A 21604-nucleotide genomic window follows, 5' to 3' on the forward strand; every position below is an offset into this window, starting at 1 on the left:
CAAAATACAAGATGTGGGGGTTTAGCTCTCACTAATATATAAAGAGTCAAATTACCATGAATGGAATCAAGCACAAACTATATGTCCAAGTAGTCCTTATCACCATTTATCAAAAGTTTCTCAAAGACAAAAACAATTAATGGTGATTTCTATTTACATTGAGTTAGCAACATTATAAATTGTACATGTATAATATATTAATTAAAAATTAATCATATATATTTTATCAATGAATTAATACATACAATTATTATTAAACCTTAATTCCTAATATTTACATATCCTGCATTGTATTATACATTGTACAACTTATTTACTATACTTATAATCATGTATATGAATGCTAAAGCATTAATAATTACAATGCACATGTTACATTTATCATTCATACAAATAATGCATTAAAGATTTAACTTACATAATTAGTAGTTAAAATTAAAATATGTATGCATGCGTGCATGCATCTGCTTTTGAAATGATAAGAAACAAGACCTCAACCTTTGGAATGATTGGATTAGGTTGCTCAACAACTTTAGTAGTTTCTTTTTATCAGCTTTTTACGCATTACGCAGGGGCATAATTGAAGCACTTTGCACAAAGGTTTAATAGTTTTCCTGCTACTTACACAAGAGATACATACAAGTAATTACAAGCTTCTTCGCTTTCGATGTGAATCAACTTTTGAAATCATATAATTTGGTGGCTCAACTTTTGAAATGATTGGATTAGGTGGCCAACTACTTTAATGATTTCATTTCGTAACTTTTTCCGCTTTACGGGAGCATCGGGGTACACTTGTACATTTTCCACGAAGGGATATCGCTTTCGTTGTGTGTGTGTGTGTGTGTGTGTGTGTGTGTGTGTGTGTTGGTGTTCTGCGAGAAAAAGAGTAACGTCAAAATTTTAACATTAAAGAGGACGTTACTACTTTCAAAAAAGCATCGGTACTTTCCACAGCAACGCCTGTGATCTCTCTCTCTCTCTCTCTCTCTCTCTCTCTCTCTCTCTCTCCATAATACTGCAGCACAGATCGCCATCTTCGAGAGATTCAAAATGGAAAGTAATACTATAATAAATGAGTAGACGGCAGTGACAGAACAATATCAAAAAATGCGGCCAGTGAAAGCGCGGAGCCAGAGCCAAGCGGGAAAAAAAGCGACCATGAAGAGACGGGATGAGCTGTTAAGCTTTGATGGCGGGTGCGTCGAAATCACCACGACAAGGCAGCCAGAATGAAGACGAGAGGGAGGGCGGCCCAATGGAAGGCAACCACTTTGGAAGATGCGCTAGGTGAAGGGGCGGTCGCCGCTTGAGTGACGGTAGAAGCTGACGACGGAGAAGACGATGTCGACGAGGTGTCCGTCGGTGCAGAAGGCGAAGCAGCAGAAGGTGTGGCAGCTCCCACGGGCGAGGGCGCTGAGGCGGAGGGTGTAGTGGGCGCTGCACAGGGAACAATCCGTAGTCTAAGAACTTGAGATTGTGTAGACATTTGCTGTCAACCGGCATTGAAAGAACTCTTCCAAAAACAACAGAAAAATAGACTTACCGAGTGATGTAGACGAGGCCGGACCAGGGACTGGAATCCCGAGAGCTACAAACCGACAACAGAAATACCATTAACGAAGACAAAAAGATCAGGAAATAGACCCAACATATTTCTGCGCTGCAAGGGAGACCCTGCATGTCTTAAGCTTTTACGGCGATGAATGGCAAATCAAACACGCATAGCTTCTCCGCAAGTGCTCATGCTTTATTCTCAACTTAGAATGTAGATTGTCAGTCTTCCTAATTTCAGGCTGTGATATATTCTATATCCAGGGTTCCCATAGAAGGGGGAGACCCAGTGCGGAGATTACCGCTGTGAGGGATAGCGCCTAAGAGATCACAGGCCACCTTGTAAAAACGATGTTACGACTCTACATTTTGTATGTCGTAAGAGAGCTTACCAGGGAACTCCTGGAAGGAAGCTCTCCCTACAACATATCCCTCATAGGTAGTTAACTTTACGAGGAGCTACTCTACACCCTTAATTCGTATGAGGCAGAGTTCGACCTCATAAGCTACTCCAACCACATTGCTCTTTCAGAACCCATTGCTCTTTCAGTAGAACAGTTCAACGGGACAAGTTCTGTAAAAATGTCTAACCACATCATTCCTATGTAATTGAACGAAATATCACGTTTACTAAGTAGAACGTGGAGCTGATGTTTTGAGCCTGATGGTTGGCTCTTGACACGAGAAGGTTTAAATGAATCGCTACTACACTTTATTCTCACGATGTGAATGACAACATCTGAGCTTCTATCTAAATCTTACACTACAATTCTTGTAATTGAAGTGTAAACTTCACTAACGCCATGACGCCGTGTAAGGGAGGAACTGTATGCCTTATTATTAAACGAGATTTAGGGAAGGGGGCAGCTTGCTCCCTCGATTTCAACCACGCCTAGCTAAGCATGCAGTGCCTCCCGAGCAAAAGTTCAGGGTGTCAGAGCATTGTAGAAAAAGCAAGGGCTTCTAACCCATGCCCCCAACCACACCCACCCAGGTGAGTATGCAGTGCTTTCCGAAGCTCATTATGATGAGCATCAAAAGGAAAAACAAGGGAAAAGAGAGCCCATTTCATACATGGAAGGAAAAACTACTTGTGAAGCTGCAAGGGAGGTAAGGCGAAAGGGTTGGGGGATTGAGTACCTGAGCAGGCGGAGGGAGGGGGGACGGAGACCTTGCAGAGAGTGGGGAGGGCCTCGGCGCGGGTGAAGTTGACGGTGATGCCGAACTGGGAGGTGAGGGTGGTGTTGAAGAGGGAGCAGAGGCAGACGGGGTTCTGGGAGGCGACGGGCGCGAGGGCAGTGCAGCAGTCCTTGGAGGGCTTGGTGGCGTTGGGGGACGTGACGTAATCCAGGCACGGGCTCAGGTTCGCCAGCACCGCGACGCAGTCCGTGGCCGCCGGGGCAGGCGCCTGGGCTCTGGCGCCGCCACCGAAGCTACTTGTACTGCTCACCATCATCATGACCACCATAGCCAGCCATAAGCAGCAGGAACTGCTCTCTCTCACGGAAGCCATAGCAGGCCTCTCTCTCTCTCTCTCTCTCTCTCTCTCTCTCTCTCTCTCTCTCTCTCTCTGTGTGCCTTCGTTTTGCCTTCTGCGACGACTTTGTCGATAATCAGCTGCAGTGCTGCACCAATCCCTCTCTCTAGACTCTCTCTCTCTCTCTCTCTCTCGTGTCTCGACTGATCTCCTCGCCAACCCCCGCCTCCCCTTCTGAGCTTAATTACTGCCCGACCGACTTCCCCGCACCCCAGCCTCCCCCCATTCAATGCCTTTTGTCAGTAGGTAAAAGCCCCGCCCGCCCTCGTGTAAAGACGCCTGTCTGTAATCTCGCTTTCCCACCTGACCTGACCGCCCTTCGCCATCGATGCATTACATAGATCAAAGTTGAAACAACTCTCGCCTTGCGCGTTCGGCGCAGTTCTGCTACAGCAACCGTCCAGCTAGATTGCTTTAAGTAATTATCGTCTCTTGGCAAGTTTTCACGTGGGGCGTCCCAGCTGTTTATAGCTTCCCCTTTTGCACGACGCACGTACAGCTGAGTACCGGGTCGCAGAAGTCGCACTGGGCAACGGGCACCCAGGAATCCATTCATCACGCACCGGGTCGAACACAGCAACCCAGTTACCCCACTAACGCTCGGCCGCACCCAAGCACGGTAGGGGTAGGGGGAGGAGGGCCTCATGACTATCTCCCACGGGGACTTTATGACCCCGGAGAGATGAGATCAACGGTGCACGAGCCATCTCGATCTCTGCCGTCGATCCACGAAGAAGTAAACCCGTAAAGCACCATAATCCCAACCCACTAAGTAAACCCAGCACATCGAAAAGAGCGGATTTTTCGAGACTTAGGTCGTGAGTTTGGTGATAGTAAACCCAGCCATTCTAGTAAACCCAACTAGTCGATGACCTTGGGCTTGGTTGAACGATCGTTATTCCACGTGAAATAAGTGCGGGGAATCCACCAAACCCTGTCACGTTGTTAGGCCACTTGTAAAATTTTGTAGGCCCACATTGCCTTTGAATGGTGTTTGTGGTGTCCCTTTTGAAAATTGGCAACGTCCCTGACCAAAAGTAAACCCAGCGTCGGTAGTAAACCCAGAAAAAAACATAAACCCGGTTTGCAAAGTGTGCAAATTCGATCGAGAACTCTGAGAGCCTTTTTTGCTCTCGGTATAACCAATAAAAATACCATGTGGGCAAGGTGTGCTGAGGAAACGACTCATTTTAAGATACAATACCCATACTACAACAACACACTTGCCCGAGAAGTGGAAATCTCTGCATTTCTCCAATGATTGCCTCCACATCAAGGTGCATTTCACTCTGTCTCTTCCACTTATGCTCTTAATATATGTAGTGTGATATTGTGATAACACATTGGTGATGTGTGCTTGTTTAGTCAATGGCAATGGATTCTAAAGAGCCATGCTGAGATTGGTGATGATGATACTGATGAGGAAACATCGGTTGAAACATTGAGCGAGGAGAATGAGATACATAATACTTATGTTGAAGAGAATGATACAACACCACAAGAAAGTGGTAGTTGTGGGCCAAATCCACTAATTTTTATCTCACCTAAGTACATCTTGTTCGACCGAAAGAGCTACATGTTGATGGTGAGTGACTTGAACGAGAAGAGAGCTATCACACGGGATGTGCTTCAACAACTCAATAAGAGGGAGTTGCTAGACTTGAAGAGATGGAAAAGGATCAAAGAATCTCTTCGCACTGTCACAAATGATGTGGGTCAAGTTGTGCTCGCCTTGAGATCAAAGCCCTCAGTCCACATTGCATGCTTGGAGGATTGGAAGAGCATGTCTATTGCAAATCATATAAACAAGGTTACAGGTGCTCATGAAGGTGTCAGTGCGACAATTGAGTCTATCAAATCAAGGTGGTGCACTAATGTGAGGAGCCATGGCATTCCTCTCCCCTATGTCAAGGAGCTTATCAATTTGTGTGCTTGCAAGGCTATCACAAAGTCCCATCAATTTGATGGAGTTTCCTTGTATCCATTTCATGCAGTGGAAAGGAAAACACCTATCATTGAGCTTATGTCAGATAGATCGCTTGTGGAGCGCAGGTTGCAGGAAATCATAGTTGAGCATAAGGTTAAGTTGCGCAAGCTTCGGTCGACCAAAAAGCATGGTTCATCCAAGGTGATTGGGGAGTTTGCATGCCATCGTGGTGGTAGGGCCATTCGCAAGGGCTCCCAAGTTCATAGGTTGAGAACATCGAAGAAGTGTGGTTGCCCATTCAAGGTCCAAGTGGAGTATAAAGATGGCACCCAAGAAGTCACTATAAGGGTTCATGCCTTGCACGAGGGGCATGTTCCTAGTTCTCGCGCAGATTTGTATCACTTACCAGTGCATCCTCGCGTCATTGATTGCTGCAAGGACTTGTTTGATGTTGGGACGTCCCGCCATGTTTCCAAGATGAGTCTTTCAAAGGAACAATTTCATTTGCAAAATGCCTCTCCATAAGATCGAGCCACCTTTAGGTTCTTCATGATCCCAAAAGAAGTGCGAACTTTGTCGTACCAACTGCACCTCGAAGGTGCATTGGGTTTATTGAAACTTGGTTATATGCTAATCAATTATTGTCGGTACCAATTGGATATGGGATATTGTAGGTAAACTTTTCAAGGACGATTGGACGGCCATGTACATGGAAGCGATTCATCTACAGGACTTGAAAAAGGTATTGCACATATCCCTTTTCACGTTCGTATATTACAACAATCATTGTGCCTGTGTGATGAAGCAACTTTGGACCATGTAGGTGTTGTACTGTCAGCCTTACAATCCACATGCAAAAGAGGATAAGGATAAACCATTCATACTGGTTATCCAAGATGAATGGATGCTGGAGATGAGCAAGAGGTTCTCAAGGAACAATGCATGGGCGATTGACAGCACCTTTATGACCAATGTATTTGGTCTACCGCTTTATGTTGTCGTTCTACCGAACCAACATGGACTGGGTGTTCCCATTCGGTTCATGTTATGCACAAGCGACAACGATTCCAGCTAGGAGATTGTGGCATTGCAAATTACAATGCAGGTAGTTCTCTCTAGGATGGGTGATATTCGTCCAGCTGCTCTTGTCATTGGCAAGTCCCAGCAAGAGCTAGAGGCTCTCTCTAGCATTGTTTCAGATTATCCTTTTTGTTGGCGTATGAGCAACCTTGATGGTGGGAGATGTCAAGTTCCCTGCCACATATTACTTTGTTGGTTTCACACAAAGAAGGCATGGGTTGAGAATCTCCTCCCCCAGGTACGAATTAGCTTCATTTGATTAGCTTGGGGTTTATATTTAAGAGTATATACATTGAGGTTCATACATGTGTGTCCATTGAATGAAGGTTCCTGTAGACAAGCGTGACCATGTTTACGCATCACTATGCAATCTAATGAACTGCCCAATGGAGGAACGATTTGAGGAACTGTTTGAGCAGTTGGTGTGTTGTTATTCCTCTCTCCCAAACGTGGTGCAATATGTGACCAATGGATGGTGTGGGCATGCTTGCATTTGGCGAAGACGGTGGCCCAAGTTTGGTGGATGTTTCCCCATGGCAATGTAAACACCATTAATCTCATTGAGAGGTTATGGCAATTCATAAAGTACAAGCTCCTTGATGCGTAGATCAATAGGTCTGCCTTAGATCTACTACACGCCCTGGCAAGTAGCTCAACCTCGGGTTCTAGGATGGGGAACCACGATCAAGTTTTTCAGACAAAAGCAGGAGATAGGTAGCATATTCAACCTATAATAGAGCTTGTTTTAGGACTATAAGAGTAATTGAGTAACTCTAAACATGATTACTTGCGACAGCTAACTCCACGCGGTTTGCCGTCTATGGATCAAGCAAGAGTCGCACTGCTAGGCTAACTGTAGGGGAGAGGATACTCCAGCGTTATGAGAGGGATCAATCCTCTCTTCAAGTCAAGAACGAGGGAACAATGCTCTTCAAATGGCCAGTACAACACAACGAGGAAATGGTACCATGTGAGTATGCAGTCAAATTACTGTGATTGTGTTGATTAGGTCACTGACTACAAATACTTATATGGCTTGAGACTGATCTTGGAGAGGCACTTTCCACACCTTCACCAAGTTTTACCCATCATCGATAACTTGTGGGCAATTGGTGACACACCAGCTGGTGTACCTACATCCGAAGCCCTGATTTAGAGGAGCTTTCTTCATAGGAGGGTGTGCATGAGGAGGATCTCATGTCCTCTATAGAGGACCTAAGGAGGCTTCTCAAGAGGATTGAGGGCGAGGTTCCTTTATACGACTCATCATAGAAAGAGGCTTGCTTGCAAAAACTACAGAGTGTCAAGAGTTCTCTTGATCACATGTTTGTCCCTATGGAGATTGGTATGCCAACAAAGGGTGGGGTCCATCAAATCCAAGCAAATGTGACACAGACACGCCTAGGCCATGGTAGGAGATCTCACCATTGCCCGAATGAGGAGTTGGATTCTTCTATGCAACCCATGCATCCTCTTGTCTTCACAAGTGTGCTAAAGTGCAAGCATCAAAGAGGAAGGGGTCGAGTGAGGTTCAACACTAAACCTCGCATATATTGCAGTCACTATTGCACGAAAACATTCTTGATTGACCTTATGGTCATTTTTTCATGCCATATGTGCCATGGTTTTCTCCCTCTCACCTTACAGCATGCTCCACGTGATGCGGCATCGATCTTGGTAGGTAGATTGGTGGGAGTCTATGATGAGGCATGTAGTGGCACTCTCGCTATTTCAGATTGTTTCTATATGGAGCCTTATGAGGAGTGACATTTCTCCCTCACATCTCATAATGGGTAAGTGATCACTCCCGTGCTAGCATCTAGATGTTGGATGTTGCTATTGTATACTTGAGCATTGCTTATTTGGATTCTACCAAATTTTCTTCTATATAGGCATGTTTATGGTTTATAGTTGTTATTGCATTAGTTAGAAACTAGTTGACCTATTTTTGGTATATGGAAAAATCAACATGTTTGTGCATAACCAAGATGAGGCTTGCATAATAAAGGAAGCAACCAATGATTGGAATTTATGCTACAATAAGAGTGTATCGTAATTTCATATTCCATTAGGTCATACATGAAACGTGCTTCACATACAATTAACTTACATTTAAATGAATAGTGTGATCCAATTTCATAAGCAAGGCACATTAAAAGTATATTTTAAATTCATTTAAAAATATACTTTAGGGGAACGTGCTTCACATACAATTAACTTGCATCTAAATGAATAGTGTGATCCAATTCCATAAGCAGGACATAATAAAAGTGTATTTCAAATTCATTGTAAAATATACTTTGGGAAAACGTGCTTCACATACAATTAACTTGCATCTAAATGAATAGTGTGATCCAATTCCATAAGCAGGACATAATAAAAGTGTATTTCAAATTCATTGTAAAATATACTTTGGGAAAACGTGCTTCACATACAATTAACTTGCATCTTATCTTACTACTATATTATTTTAGCTATAGGTTCGGAAAGCCTCGAACCTCCAGAGGGTTTCCCGAACCTATCCCCTTTTCCAAACCTCCCTTTTTCAATCAAAACTCCTTCTCCTCCTCTCTTTCTCACGTGCAATATCTCATTTTCTCTTTCCCTTTCTTTTTTTCATTAAAGCCTTCCCCCACCCCCTGCCCCCCTCCCCCCCCCCCCCCCGTAAGGGCTTTGTAGCTATACCATGCCGTTGCTACCGATTGCACCTATATAGGGAGTAGTAGTGACTCAAAGCCCTGCCTTGTTTCCACTCTACATGTGATTCCCTATACCCAGTGGTGAACCCTCTTATGTGCGGCGTCACGAGGGTGTAGTCCTGGGATGTGTCTATGTTGTCCCGCTTTTGGATTGAATAATACAAGAGTATACCTTGAGCTCATATCGTGTTACCTTTCTGTGCCGTGTTGAGTGCGTAACGAGTGCAGGTTTATCACACTTGGTATCAGAGCAACTCTTGCTCGGAGTGAAGGAGTGCTCACGGAAGCAGGAGGAAAGATCCAATGCCCCGAAGAGATCGAAGTCGGAACGACCCACGTCGTGTCACCCCACGTCGTGACGCCCCACGTCGCGTCACCCCACATCGCGTCGTCCCACGTCGCGGCGCCCCCACCCCGACGCGTCGCCTTGGCGTGATGCCCCAATCTCGACATCCCACCGTCCGAAGACGTGACGCGGCTTCCCCGCGGCACGACCCACACCACCACCAGCGAAACGCGGCTTCCCCGCGTCGACACCACCACCAACCACATGGAGGAAGAAAGGGAGAACGTCACCCTCCCGACATTAGAGGAGAGGAAGAAGAGTAGGGGACAAGAATGGAGAGTGGCCCAAGAGGAGAAGGTGGCCGGACTAGAAAGACAAATAGATGGTATGTCAGGCATGCTAGAATCAATATGGAGGAACATGCAGATGAAAGAGGAAGAGGAAGAAAGGAGAAAGAAACTAGAAGTAGAGCAGGGCTATAGAGAATGGGTGAGTCAACAACAAGAAGAGGAGAGGAGACATCGAATGCAAGAGGAGATGGATAGAACGGGTAGAGAGGAGTCATCTAGGAGGGCGCAAGATACAAGGAAGGAGAAGGAGAAAGTAGTAGAATTAGGAAGCAAAAAGAAAGACAAGAAGAAGGAGAAGAAGCACCATCGCAAAGAAGAGGAAGATAGCAGTAGCTCAGAAGATGATTATGGAAAATTCAAGATGCCCCAACCCGCCAAGTATAAGGGAGAGAGAGATGGGTTGGTTCTGAAGAAATGGATCGCAGAGGTGGATAGGTACTTAAAGTATTCAAGAATCACCGAAGATAAGAAGGCGAAAGTGGCAGCCATTTACTTGGAGGAGGACGCTGCCAGTTGGTACCTGTTAGAACAGGAGCAGGGCCACACAATCTGTTCATGGGAAGAACTCCAGGAAGAACTGAGGGACTACTTTATTCCAAAGCTAGAGAAATTCAAAGTAAGAGATGAATGGAGGAACCTCAAGCAAGCACAGGGAAAGATGAAAGAATATGTCAGCAAATATAGGCAAATCATGCTGCAGCTACCAAACATGGATACCGACACTAAGCTACATGGATTTTTGTTTGGAATGCAAGAATGGGCTAGAAGAGATGTGGAGAGACAGGAGCCAACAAGCTTAGCAGAAGCCATGAGAATGGCCGAACGACTGGTGGACCTGAAAGGCAGAAGAACAGCACAAGGGAATCAAAACAGGTTCAACAACAACTTCAACAACACCTTCAACAACAGCAACTCCTGGAACCAAAGGCCCAATGCTCCTAGAGGGGCATTCACAGATACAAGGAGTCAAAACACCACTAACACCACGGCCGTATCCCAAACCGCATTAGTACCAAGAGGAGCAGCAGGGAGATGGGGAAACAATCACTATAGGCCAACCCCCAGCACATCATATGGACCTGCAGGATCAAACACATCATGGTGGAGACCCCCAGGCCCTTCCACTGGCATCAGATGCTTCAAATGCGGGGGTCCACACTACCAAAACAGATGCCCAATAGAAGACACAGCTTCATCGAGTGGATCAAGGGTGAATGCAGCTTGTGCATATGGAGGAGAAGAACCACAACCACCACGTATCCAGGAAATTCCAAATGGGAGTGAAGAGAGCATGGACCACCCGAGGGTAGGGTCAGTTAGTGCCCGACCCCAATGCATGGCAGCCAGAGTAGCGGCAGTCCACCATCTATACATCAAAGGCCGAGTGGGCGAAGGAAACCAACCTATCATGGTGGACACAGGAGCAACCCACAACTTCATGACACCACAGTGTGCAGCAAAGCATGGATTGAAACTATCCAAAGCCCCAAAAGGATTAACAATAACATTCGCACAAGGAGAAGCCAAGGAGGTAAAACAAGTCTTTGCAGTCCAAGTGGAAGCCGACAAGTGGAAAGCGAAACTCAGCTTCCTAGTAATCCCCATGGATGATTTTGAAGTGATACTAGGCTTAGAATTCTATGACAAGTATGTCATTGCAATGTTCGGTAAGGGTGTGAATGAAATGATGCTAGATATGCAAGGAGAAGGCGTCAGAGTACCCTGCGAAAGAATGCAGCTACCTGGTAGGACCCCAATCAAGGTGCAAATGAAGGAGAACAAGCCAGGAGTATCATGCCAAACAGTAAAACCAGCTGCAAACCAACCAAAGGGCCAGACCCAAAAAGCACCGGTCCAAGGGACCGTCATCAGGCCACGTATCATGACATGCAGTGTAAAGCAAGTCGAGAAATCAGTCAAACAAGGAGATATGGTCTACCTATGTATGATCCGACCTATAGAAGAAGAAGAAGATGGCAAGAAACTGAAACAATAGAAGAGGAACACAGAAGTGGCAGAAATACTTGAAGAATTCAAAGATGTAATGCCAGCCGAATTACCCAAGGGCCTGCCACCCAGACGAGATGTGGATCACAAGATTGAGTTGATTCCAGGGTCTTCTCCACCGGCCCGAGCTCCCTATCGCATGAACCACACTGAGCTCATGGAATTGAAGAAGCAACTACATGAACTAGAAGAACAAGGATTCATCCGCCCTAGCAAATCCCCCTTTGGTGCTCCAGTGTTGTTTGTAAAGAAGAAGGATGGGGGACTTAGACTCTGTGTAGATTATAGGGCTCTTAACAAAATCACCATAAAGAACAAATACCCTATGCCCCTAGTGGAAGATCTCTTAGATAGACTGCATGGGGCCAAGCACTTTAGTCGGATTGACCTTAGATCAGGATACCACCAAATCCGCATAGCCGAAGAAGATATCCCAAAAACAGCCTTCCGCACCCGATATGGTAGTTTTGAGTGGTTAGTATTAGGGTTCGGCCTAAGCAATGGGCCAGGCACATTTTGTGGCCTCATGGATGGAATTTTTAGACCGGAGATAGATATCTTTGTCATTATCTACATAGATGACCTCCTAGTCTACAGCAAGACCTTAGAAGAGCACAAGCAACACTTACGCCAAGTTTTTGAGAAGTTGAGGCAACATCAGTTATACGCCAAGCCGGAAAAATGTGAATTTGCAGTGAAAGAATTGGAGTTCCTAGGCTTTATTGTAGGAGCATATGGAATCAAAGTGGACCCTAAGAAAGTGGAAGCTGTCCAAAAATGGCCTGTACTGAAAACTGTAAGAGAAGTGCGGGAATTCCTAGGCTTTACAGTATTTTGTCGAAGATTCATCAAAGATTACAGCCTCATCACTGCCCCCCTCTCCCACCTCACCAAAGACGACCACTCGTTTACATGGGGGAATGCGCAACAGGAAGCCTTTGAGCAGATGAAGAAGTGCATGAGCCAAACTCCCATCCTAAGGGTACCGAACTTCACCAAACCCTTTGAAATCTCTACAGATGCATCTGACTATGGCATAGGGGGTGTACTGGTCCAAGAGGGGCACCCCATTGCATATGAGTCCAAGAAATTTACGGATGCTGAAACAAGGTGGAGCACACATGAGAAGGAAATGTTGGCAGTCATCCACTACCTTAGAAAATGGAAGCACTATGTTCAAGACAAGCATACAATAGTCTTCACCGACAACATCTCCCTCAAATACTTCCAATCCCAACCCAAGTTATCAGCAAAGTAAGCCCATTGGCTAGACTTCCCAGCCGAATTTGACCTGGAAATTAAGCACAAGCCCGGCTCTACTAACAAAATAGCAGATGCCTTGAGCCGGAAAGTTGACCTGAAAGCTGTCAGTGTTGTCAGCAGTAACTTCATAGAACTTGTCAAAGAGGCCCTAGAACAAGATCAAGACATGCATAAAATAATCAAAGATGTGGAAGCAGAGAAGACCCCCCATGGAATGTACACTTTAGAAGAGGGTATTCTATTTTTAGGCAAAAGATTGTATATCCCCAACAATGTGGAATTAAAGAAACTCATCCTACATGAGATACATGACGGCAAGATTGGAGGCCACAAAGGGCAAAGCAAAACCTTGGAGGCCCTTAGGAAGCAGTTCTTTTGGCCGAACATGAAGGAAGAAGTGATAGACTACATCAAAACTTGCCCCACTTGCCAAATGGTCAAAGCACCCAGATCAAGACCAGCCGGACTACTACAACCGTTACCAGTACCCAACTGCCCATGGGATGTCATCAGCATGGACTTCATTGTGGAACTACCGGAATCCCATGGGTACACAATCATCTTTGTAGTGGTGGACTATTTTTCCAAACACGCCCACTTCATCCCGGCCAAACCACCACTGAATGGCAAGGAGGTAGCACGCCTCTTCTTCACACATGTATTCAAATTGCACGGATTACCACTGGCCATTGTATCAGACAGAGATGGAAGATTCATGAGCGACATGTGGAAAGAACTCTTCAAGACTCTGGAAACCCAACTGAGATTCTCATCATCCTTCCACCCAGAGACAGATGGACAGACAGAACGAGTCAACCAAGGCATCGAAGATTACCTCCGCAGCTATGCTAGAGTGGATCAGAAAGATTGGGCCTTGTACCTTGATGTCTTGGAATTTCACTATAATAGCTCCATCCACTCGGCTACAGGGTACACCCCCTTTGAGTTAGCTACAGGAAAATAAGTCATCACACCACTGGCCTTAGCATCCGGAGCGGCCAAAGCGGAGGATCAAGATGCAGAAGAATTCTTGAAGAAATGGAGAGATAGCAATGCAGCAGCTAAGCAAAGTCTCGAGCGGAGCAAGATAACAATGACAGAGCAAGCAAACAAGAAGAGAAAGGCTGTACTATTCGCCAAAGGAGACATGGTCCTAGTGAGCTCTAAGAATATGTCCCTTCCCAAGAACATGACCCCAAAGTTCAATCACCGCTACTATGGACCCTACCGAATCACTCAAGTGCTGAACGAAGTCACTTACAAGCTGGACCTGCCAGACAGTGTTTGTGTTCATAATGCATTTCATGCTCGTCTTCTGCGTAGGTTCTATCCCGACAACCAATGGGGACGGCGCGTACCAATGCTCCATTCCAATGGTCCCTTCGAAGTCGAAGCATTCCTCCGACGCCGGAAACAGAGAGGCTTCCCCGAATACCTCACCAAGTGGCGCGGGCGTCCACTCAAGGAGGCCACTTGGATCTCAGAAGCGGAGGCCCGTGAACGCGGAAAAGATGCCTTCGCCCTTTGGCTCGAGGAGAACCCCCCTGTTCCTTCTACCGACCCTTGAGCCACCTCAACACTCCAACAAATAATGCGGCTCTCAGTCATAGACCTCGAATGTGCCTCCACTCCTCAAATGTAATCGAGTCGAGGGTGGACTCACATGGTAGCAATCGTCACAAATAACTCCATCAAAACAGAAAAAGCCCCAATGTCTTAGTGCGGCAGACACTGGCCAGTCTGATAGTATAGACTGTGTTAAGACCCCGCGGTCCCTTTAGACCGGCAGACACTGACCAGCTTGCTAGGAAAAGCTGCGTTAAGACCCCGGATGAGTCAAATAACAAACGCTACCCTTAGATTGCGGAGGTCAGCAATCCAGTAAGCGGGGGTGAGTGTAAGGGCTTTGTAGCTATACCATGCCGTTGCTACCGATTGCACCTATATAGGGAGTAGTAGTGACTCAAAGCCCTGCCTTGTTTCCACTCTACGTGTGATTCCCTATACCCAGTGGTGAACCCTCTTATATGCGGCATCACGAGGGTGTAGTCCTGGGATGTGTCTATGTTGTCCCGCTTTTGGATTGAATAATACAAGAGTATACCTTGAGCTCATATCGTGTTACCTTTCTGTGCCGTGTTGAGTGCGTAACGAGTGCAGGTTTCACACACCCCCTTCCCCCCCCCGCCAACCTCCCTTTTTAAAATTAAAACCCCTTCCTCTCTCTCTCACTTATAATCTCTCTCTTTCTTTTCCCCATCCCTTTTTTTATTAAATTCTTCCCCCCTCCCCCTCTCTCTCATGTGTAGAGCCTAGGTTCTCTCTCTCTCTCTCTCTCTCTCTCTCAGTTAGATTAAACTTTTTAATTTAAACTTTTTAAATTAAACATTTTAGAAGCTTTTTTTAATTAAAAATTTTTCAAACATAGTTTTTCACACATTTTGAGTTTTGAGAAGGAGATAGAATGTGTGTGTGTGTGAGAGAGAGAGAGAGAGAGAGAGAGAGAGAGAGAGAGAGAGAGAGAGAGAGAGAGAGAGAGAGAGAGAGAGAGAGAAGAATGATAAAAAGAAGAAGACGGAGAGAGAAGGGGGAGAAAGATGAAAGAGAATGGTCTTTTTTAATTAAACATTTTTCTTCTCCCCCTCCCCCCTCTCTCTCATGTGCAGGGCCTAGGTTTTCTCTCTCTCTCTCTCTCTCTCTCTCTCTCTCTCTCTGTGTTACATTAAACTTTTTAATGTAAACGTTTTGTTTAATCAAAATAAGGAGAGAGAGTGTGTTACATTAAACTTTTTAATGTAAACGTTTTGTTTAATCAAAATAAGGAGAGAGAGAGAGAGAGAGAGAGCAAAAAAAAGAGGAGAGGGAGGGAGAGGGGGAACAGAGAGAGAATTATAGAGAGAGAAAATATAAAGTTTTTTAGAGAGAGAGATGAAAAGAAAAAAGAAAAAGAGATGAGAGAGGGGGAGAGAGTCAGAGAGAAGAAAATGAGAGAGAAAATAAAAAGAAGAAGAAGAGAAAGAATTTGAACATAGTGAGAAAATTATAGAGATAGTAAATATAAAATTTAAAAGAAAGAAAGAGAATTACAGAAAGATGAAATATAAAATTTAAGAGAGAGTGTGTGAGTGAGTGAAGAAAATAAAAAAGTAAAAGAGAGGAGAGAGGGGGGAGAGAGACATAGAGAAGAAAATGAGAGAGAAAATAAGAAGAATTATAGAGAAAGAATTTAAATATAGAGAGAGAATTATAGAGAAAGGAAAGATATAATTTAAAATAAAGAGAAAAGAAAAATAAAATAAAATAAACTTTCTTTTTAATTAAAATAAGGAGAGAGAGAGAGAGAGAGAGAAATATAAGAAGAGGAGAGGAAGGGAGAGAGAGGGGGAATAGAGAAAGAGAAGTATAAAGAGAGGAAATATAAAATTTAAGAGAGAGAGAAAAAATAAAAAGAGAGGAGAGAGGGGAAATAGAGATAGAGAGAAGAAAATGAGAGAGAGAGAAAATAAGAAGAGAGAGAATTTGAACGCAGAGAGAATTATAGAGAGAGGAAATATAAAATTTAAAAGATATTAAACAAATTAAAGAGAGAAGAAAAAAGGGAAAAAGAGGAGAGAGAAGAAAAGGAAAGGAGAGAGAGAGAGAGAGAGAGAGAGAGAGAATAAGAATATGAAGAAGAAAGAGGAAAAGAGGAAGAGAGATGGGAAAAAAGAGAAAATAGAAAATTCTTTTTAAAATTTAAATATTTTTTGAGAGAGAGAAAGGGAGAGAGAAGGAGAGAGGGGGAAGAGAGAGAGAGAAAGAGAGAGAAGATAAAATTTAAAAGAGAGAGGAGAGAAGAAAAAGATAAAATTTAAAAGGGAGAGAGGGAGAGAAGAAAAAAAGGAAAATTAGGAGAAAGGGGAGAAGAAGAAAAGGAGGCGGAGAGAGAGAGAGAGAGAGAGAGAGAGAGAAGAAGAGAGAGAATATAAATATAAAGAGAGAATTATATATAGGGAAAATATAAAATTTACATACTTTAAGAGAGACTGGGGGGGGGGGGAGAAAGTGAAAGAAGAAGAATAAGAACAAGAAGAGAGAGAGAATATGTAGAGAGAATTATAGAGAGAAAAAAGATAAAATTAAAAAAGAGAGAGAATAAAAAATAGAGGAGAAAGAGAGAAGGAAAAGAGAGGGGAGAGAGAGAGAAGAAAAGTGCAAAGAGAAGAAAAGAGGAGAGAGAGAGAGAAAATAAAAAAATTTAAAAGAGAAGAGAGAGAGAGAGAAGAAGAAGAAAAAAAGGAAAAAAGAGGAGAGGGAGAGAGAAGGAAAAGCGAGGAGAGAGGGGGAGAATAAAAGGAGAGAGAGAGAGAGAACCAGGAGAAAATAAAAAATAAACTAAAATAGAAGGCAAAGAAAGAGAGAGAGAGAGAGAGAGAGAGAGAGAGAGAGAGAGAGAGAAATAGACATAGGGAATTTAGGGGAGAGAGAGAGAGGAAAAAGAGGAGAGAGAAAGATGAGAAATGGATTGTTGAGCAAAGTTGCCATGCGATAACTTCACAAAGCTGCCGCGAAGCGGCCTAGCGTTTTGTGCGCGCGAAGCACGCGCATAACGCTAGTTTAATTTATGCTACAATAAGAGTGTATCATAATTAAATATTTCACATCCATAATCCCCTCGTCATGCTTTCAATATGATATCAATATAATCTCTCTTCACCCACTCAATCACAATATTAGCATGAACCAATCATCTAAATCCATCAACTAGTTCTAATACTCTACAATGTGCAACTGTTCAATTATTTGAAAACAATGGCCATTTAAAAAAATCAAAATTTTGTGAGGATAATTGCATTCCATTAATATGGAATTATAAAATAAATAAATCTCACATTATAATGTACTAATAATGATAAAATAGTTCTAATTAGCTCATATGTCTTGCTTTTTATTTTAAAGCACTTATTTCAAATCCTTGTTGTTAAAAAGAGTAGAGTAGGTAAATTTGTGGAATGAAATTTTTTAATGTGGTCAAAGATATAACATTGGAAAATTATATCACAAGTTGCTAAAACTTATCACAAGCACTAGTGAGCTTGATAATAATGTTAAAAAGAGTAAAGTAAGTAAAATTGTGGAATGAAAATTTTTAATGTGGTCAAAGCTATAACATTGGAAAATTATATCACAAGTTGCTAAAACTTATCACAAGCACTAGTGAGCTTGATAATAATGTTGCTAACTCTAAGGGCATTCTACCCTCCGCTCCTAAAAGACAATGTTTCCATGTAATCACATCATGGACACCAACATATCCAACTTAGATAAATGGTGGAAAACTTGTTTATCTTTCACGTGGCAGAGCAGACAAGTAGTTGTTCATGGCAAGTAATCTCATAGATATTACTACTCTTACAAATTCACAAAAAGTGAGGATTCATATATTGGCATTTATCTCCCTTAACACATTCAAATCATCCTGAAAGTATATTTCAAATTCCACAACAAGAGTGATCCAATCCCATAAGCAAGACACAATAAAAGCATATTTCAAATCCATATTTCATCAAGTCATACATGAAACTTACACATGCTGACTTGCACTCCAAAGACTATGAGAGAATCTGAACCTCTTGCATCTCTATGATGGTCCATTCTTGAAACATAGGATTATTTCATCACAAAATCAAGTACTTTGTGAATTCAATGTGCTAGAAACACTTCAACTATTCATTATCAATCTCATAGATATTACTACTCTTACAAATTCACAAAAAGCGAGGATTCATATATTGGCATTTACCTCCCTTAACACATTCAAATCATCCTGAAAGTATATTTCAAATTCCACAACAAGAGTGATCCAATTCCATAAGAGTCATACATGAAACTTACAAACGCCAACTTGCACTTCAAAGACTATAAGAGAATGTCTACTACCACTCAACTACCACCCCAACACAGTAACAACCCACTTGCCAAGATCCTCCTTGGTCGATTGCACATACTTAGCATCAAACCATCTTCTCCTAAACTGCAAGAGGCAACATGCAATCCTTAGAAATACCCAAAAAACCAAAACCCATTTTTGCTTAACTTGAAAATATCTTACCTAGTACTTTGGTGGTTTTCCAATCACCCCACCCTCGATGATGCTTCTCATGTAAGCCATCACATAAAACCTGCAATCCACTGCATTTGTTTGTTGAGGGCCCTAGTTATAGCAAAACACAAAAAGAAGGTTAGATGGGCCTTTTACCCTAATCCCTAAACCATGAGCGACCCTTATGTGACGTTCATAAAGTGCAACCTTTATGTGCACAAGCTTCATTTAATCCACTTTTGACAACATGTTGGCACATTCCGTGTATGTGCAACGCCTAGACAATGCATACACACCCCTGTAACATACACACGAGTGATCAAAAAACAATATGTGGAACAACATCACAATCCACATAAGCAAATGGGGTTGGGCAGAATCAGTGTACTTGTATACGAGGGGCAAGCATTCCATGGGATTAGTACACACCAATGAATCAAGGTATAAGATGGCACCTTGATCATCATGCAGTTTCTCGATCCTTTTCAGTCTAGGGTTGTAGATAACAAATAGGCTCCAATGTGACTTGCAACAAAACAAGAATGCATGTCACGCCATCAAGATTAAGTGAAAGTCCCTTGCAAATAACAATCTGGTCGCATGTCATACAAACCTCAAAACCACTAAAGAAAATAAAAGTGGCTGTCGTGGGATTGGTGCCATCAAAGTAATTCTTCAAGGCCATAGTGTCATGTTCCTCAATCATGGACAAGTACGGATACCACAAACTATCGACAAAGCAAGCGTCATGTGTGTGCTCTCTCGAGAGCACATGCTCCATCCATCTAGAACCAAAACTATCGTTAGTAATGTAATCTATGATATTACCCTAAACCCTCAACCCCACATATTGTACAATGTACTACCACATGGCAAATAGATTCAACATGCGTGTTGATGCCTCTTCAGGGCGAAGCAAGGCATCAATCAAGGCCTTGTTAATATCAACGTGTAGCCTCGACCATGATCCCACAAGCTCTGTGTACACACAACTCTTCAACCTAAAATGCAAATCCTCCATTATTATGCTTTCACATAGAACTAACATACGCAATGACAAGCATACCAAGAGATATGAACATACCTTGATGTGACTTTTTTTTTTGCCCCTTGTCTTGACAGGAGACCCATTCTTCGTAACATCCATCATGCCACTACCAATCGTATACTTGCAATGTGATATGGGGCTAATATTCCCATGAGGGGAGAAGATGGTGATGGGGCTGGGTGCAAGTGATTTAGGTGAGAGAAGAAGGGATGTGAATAGCTTCCTCCTATCGACTTGCAATCCCAATAAGCCACAAGCCACGATTCAAGTCTCACAAGCCACATATTTCTCACCATTATCCATGAGCATCAACAATAAATACTAACCTGGGGAGCCATGTCTTCATCACTAATGGTAGGACCACGCTGCAACAAGCCATTTACCCCCATTTGTAAGTTCTGCTCCTTTACTTCCAACTCATGGTGATGGTTGATGGCATCACCCTCACCACAGGCAGCCCCATTAATATCACCACTCGCCAATCCCTCACCCTCTCTAGTGTGGGGCCGTCTCTATGCCACACCCAAGTCGTTTTTAAACATGCATTAAAATAAATGTGAGATAATTAAACCAATATATTGCATTGCTCACGAGAGAATAAAGATTAGATACTCACATGCTTATCATATCCCTCGGCAATATGCTTTTGTGTGCATTGGATACGATGCTCTTTCTTTGAATTGTATTGGCCCATAACCCTTTTCACAAAAGCAGCTACAAACTCTTATTGTGTCACGGTACACTTCTCCTCCTCTAGCAAGTTCCATAAGTGTCTTGCTTTTGCCCTCAGCGGCAAAGCCATGCATCAACAACAACATGAGTGTGTGTGGTACCAACAAGGCAACTAGTCTTTCACTGAAGAATATCTATATGGATGCCATGCTCATTCCTCAAGTGGACGACCATGCTAACCCTCCTCTTCATGTTCACACATCTCTTTGGGCAAAGGATATCAGCATGGCACTGCCAGACTTGAGAGCCATTAGGGAGAGTGATCTCCACATACGATACTTGATCCTAGAGTAATGTCTTACACTTAAGGACCCAAACTGCATATAGATTGTGGTTCAAGAAGTATATGAGTGCCTGCGCATACTTAGATATTACGTAGTTAGAAGATTGTTGGTTTGGTTCCTCGTTGTAATGTGTGGGTGAAGCAAGGGTTCAATATGGTGGAAAAAGATGTTGATGTTGAGGAGGAGTACACATGAAGGTTTGTTGAGATATCATTTGTGTTTTTGACAACACGATTAGTATAATTTAGCTCATTGAAACCTTGACGTTTGGTAGTTGGTGGCTATTTGTATTGTTCAAAGAGTACGGTGTACTTTCCATGGTCTTTTTGTGCATTGCTTACCACTATTGATTGTAATGGTACTGTGATGGAATGCGAAAAAGGAATCGTGCAAATGGATTAGGGTGAGAAGTCTAACCATAGGTGAGACTAGCTCCCTAGGTATGTCCTGCCCTTGATGTGCCTTGAACAATTGTGAGGGATGTGTAAAAGGGCTAGGGAATTAGGGACAAAGCGAACCGACCAAGGTCACTAGATGTACCTAATTTGAGAACCCCTAGGTGTTGTGCTGTGATCATGAGTGTTTTTTCTTTTATTTTCTTTTTGTTTTCTCTTTTTTTATAAAAAAAAATGAATACAACCAATGCAATACATTGAGGTGATCAGCCTTTCATTTGGACAGAGAATTGTCGAGATCCAAAGGCTATGAAAAGTGGATATTACAAGGAAGATTGTGTTACTAGCATCGCTGCTAGA

The 21604-nt window shown here is 43.2% G+C and overlaps 1 protein-coding gene across 1 annotated transcript; it reads right to left on the bottom strand.

The window, feature by feature from the left end:
- Positions 1–1051: 1051 nt before the first annotated feature.
- LOC148032715 (uncharacterized) lies at positions 1052–3283 on the bottom strand. Its single transcript, XM_087683355.1, has 3 exons — positions 2695–3283; positions 1547–1591; positions 1052–1440 (listed from the first exon to the last, which is right to left on the bottom strand). The coding sequence occupies exons 1-3, from the start codon at positions 3065–3067 to the stop codon at positions 1211–1213; spliced, it is 648 nt and encodes a 215-aa protein (XP_087539481.1). The 5' UTR covers positions 3068–3283; the 3' UTR covers positions 1052–1210.
- Positions 3284–21604: the final 18321 nt, after the last annotated feature.

The sequence above is a fragment of the Lygodium microphyllum genome, chromosome 8, assembly GCF_053477565.2.
Source record: "Lygodium microphyllum isolate KBCC chromosome 8, Lygodium_microphyllum_v1.1.10, whole genome shotgun sequence".
Classification (NCBI taxonomy): Eukaryota; Viridiplantae; Streptophyta; class Polypodiopsida; order Schizaeales; family Lygodiaceae; genus Lygodium; species Lygodium microphyllum.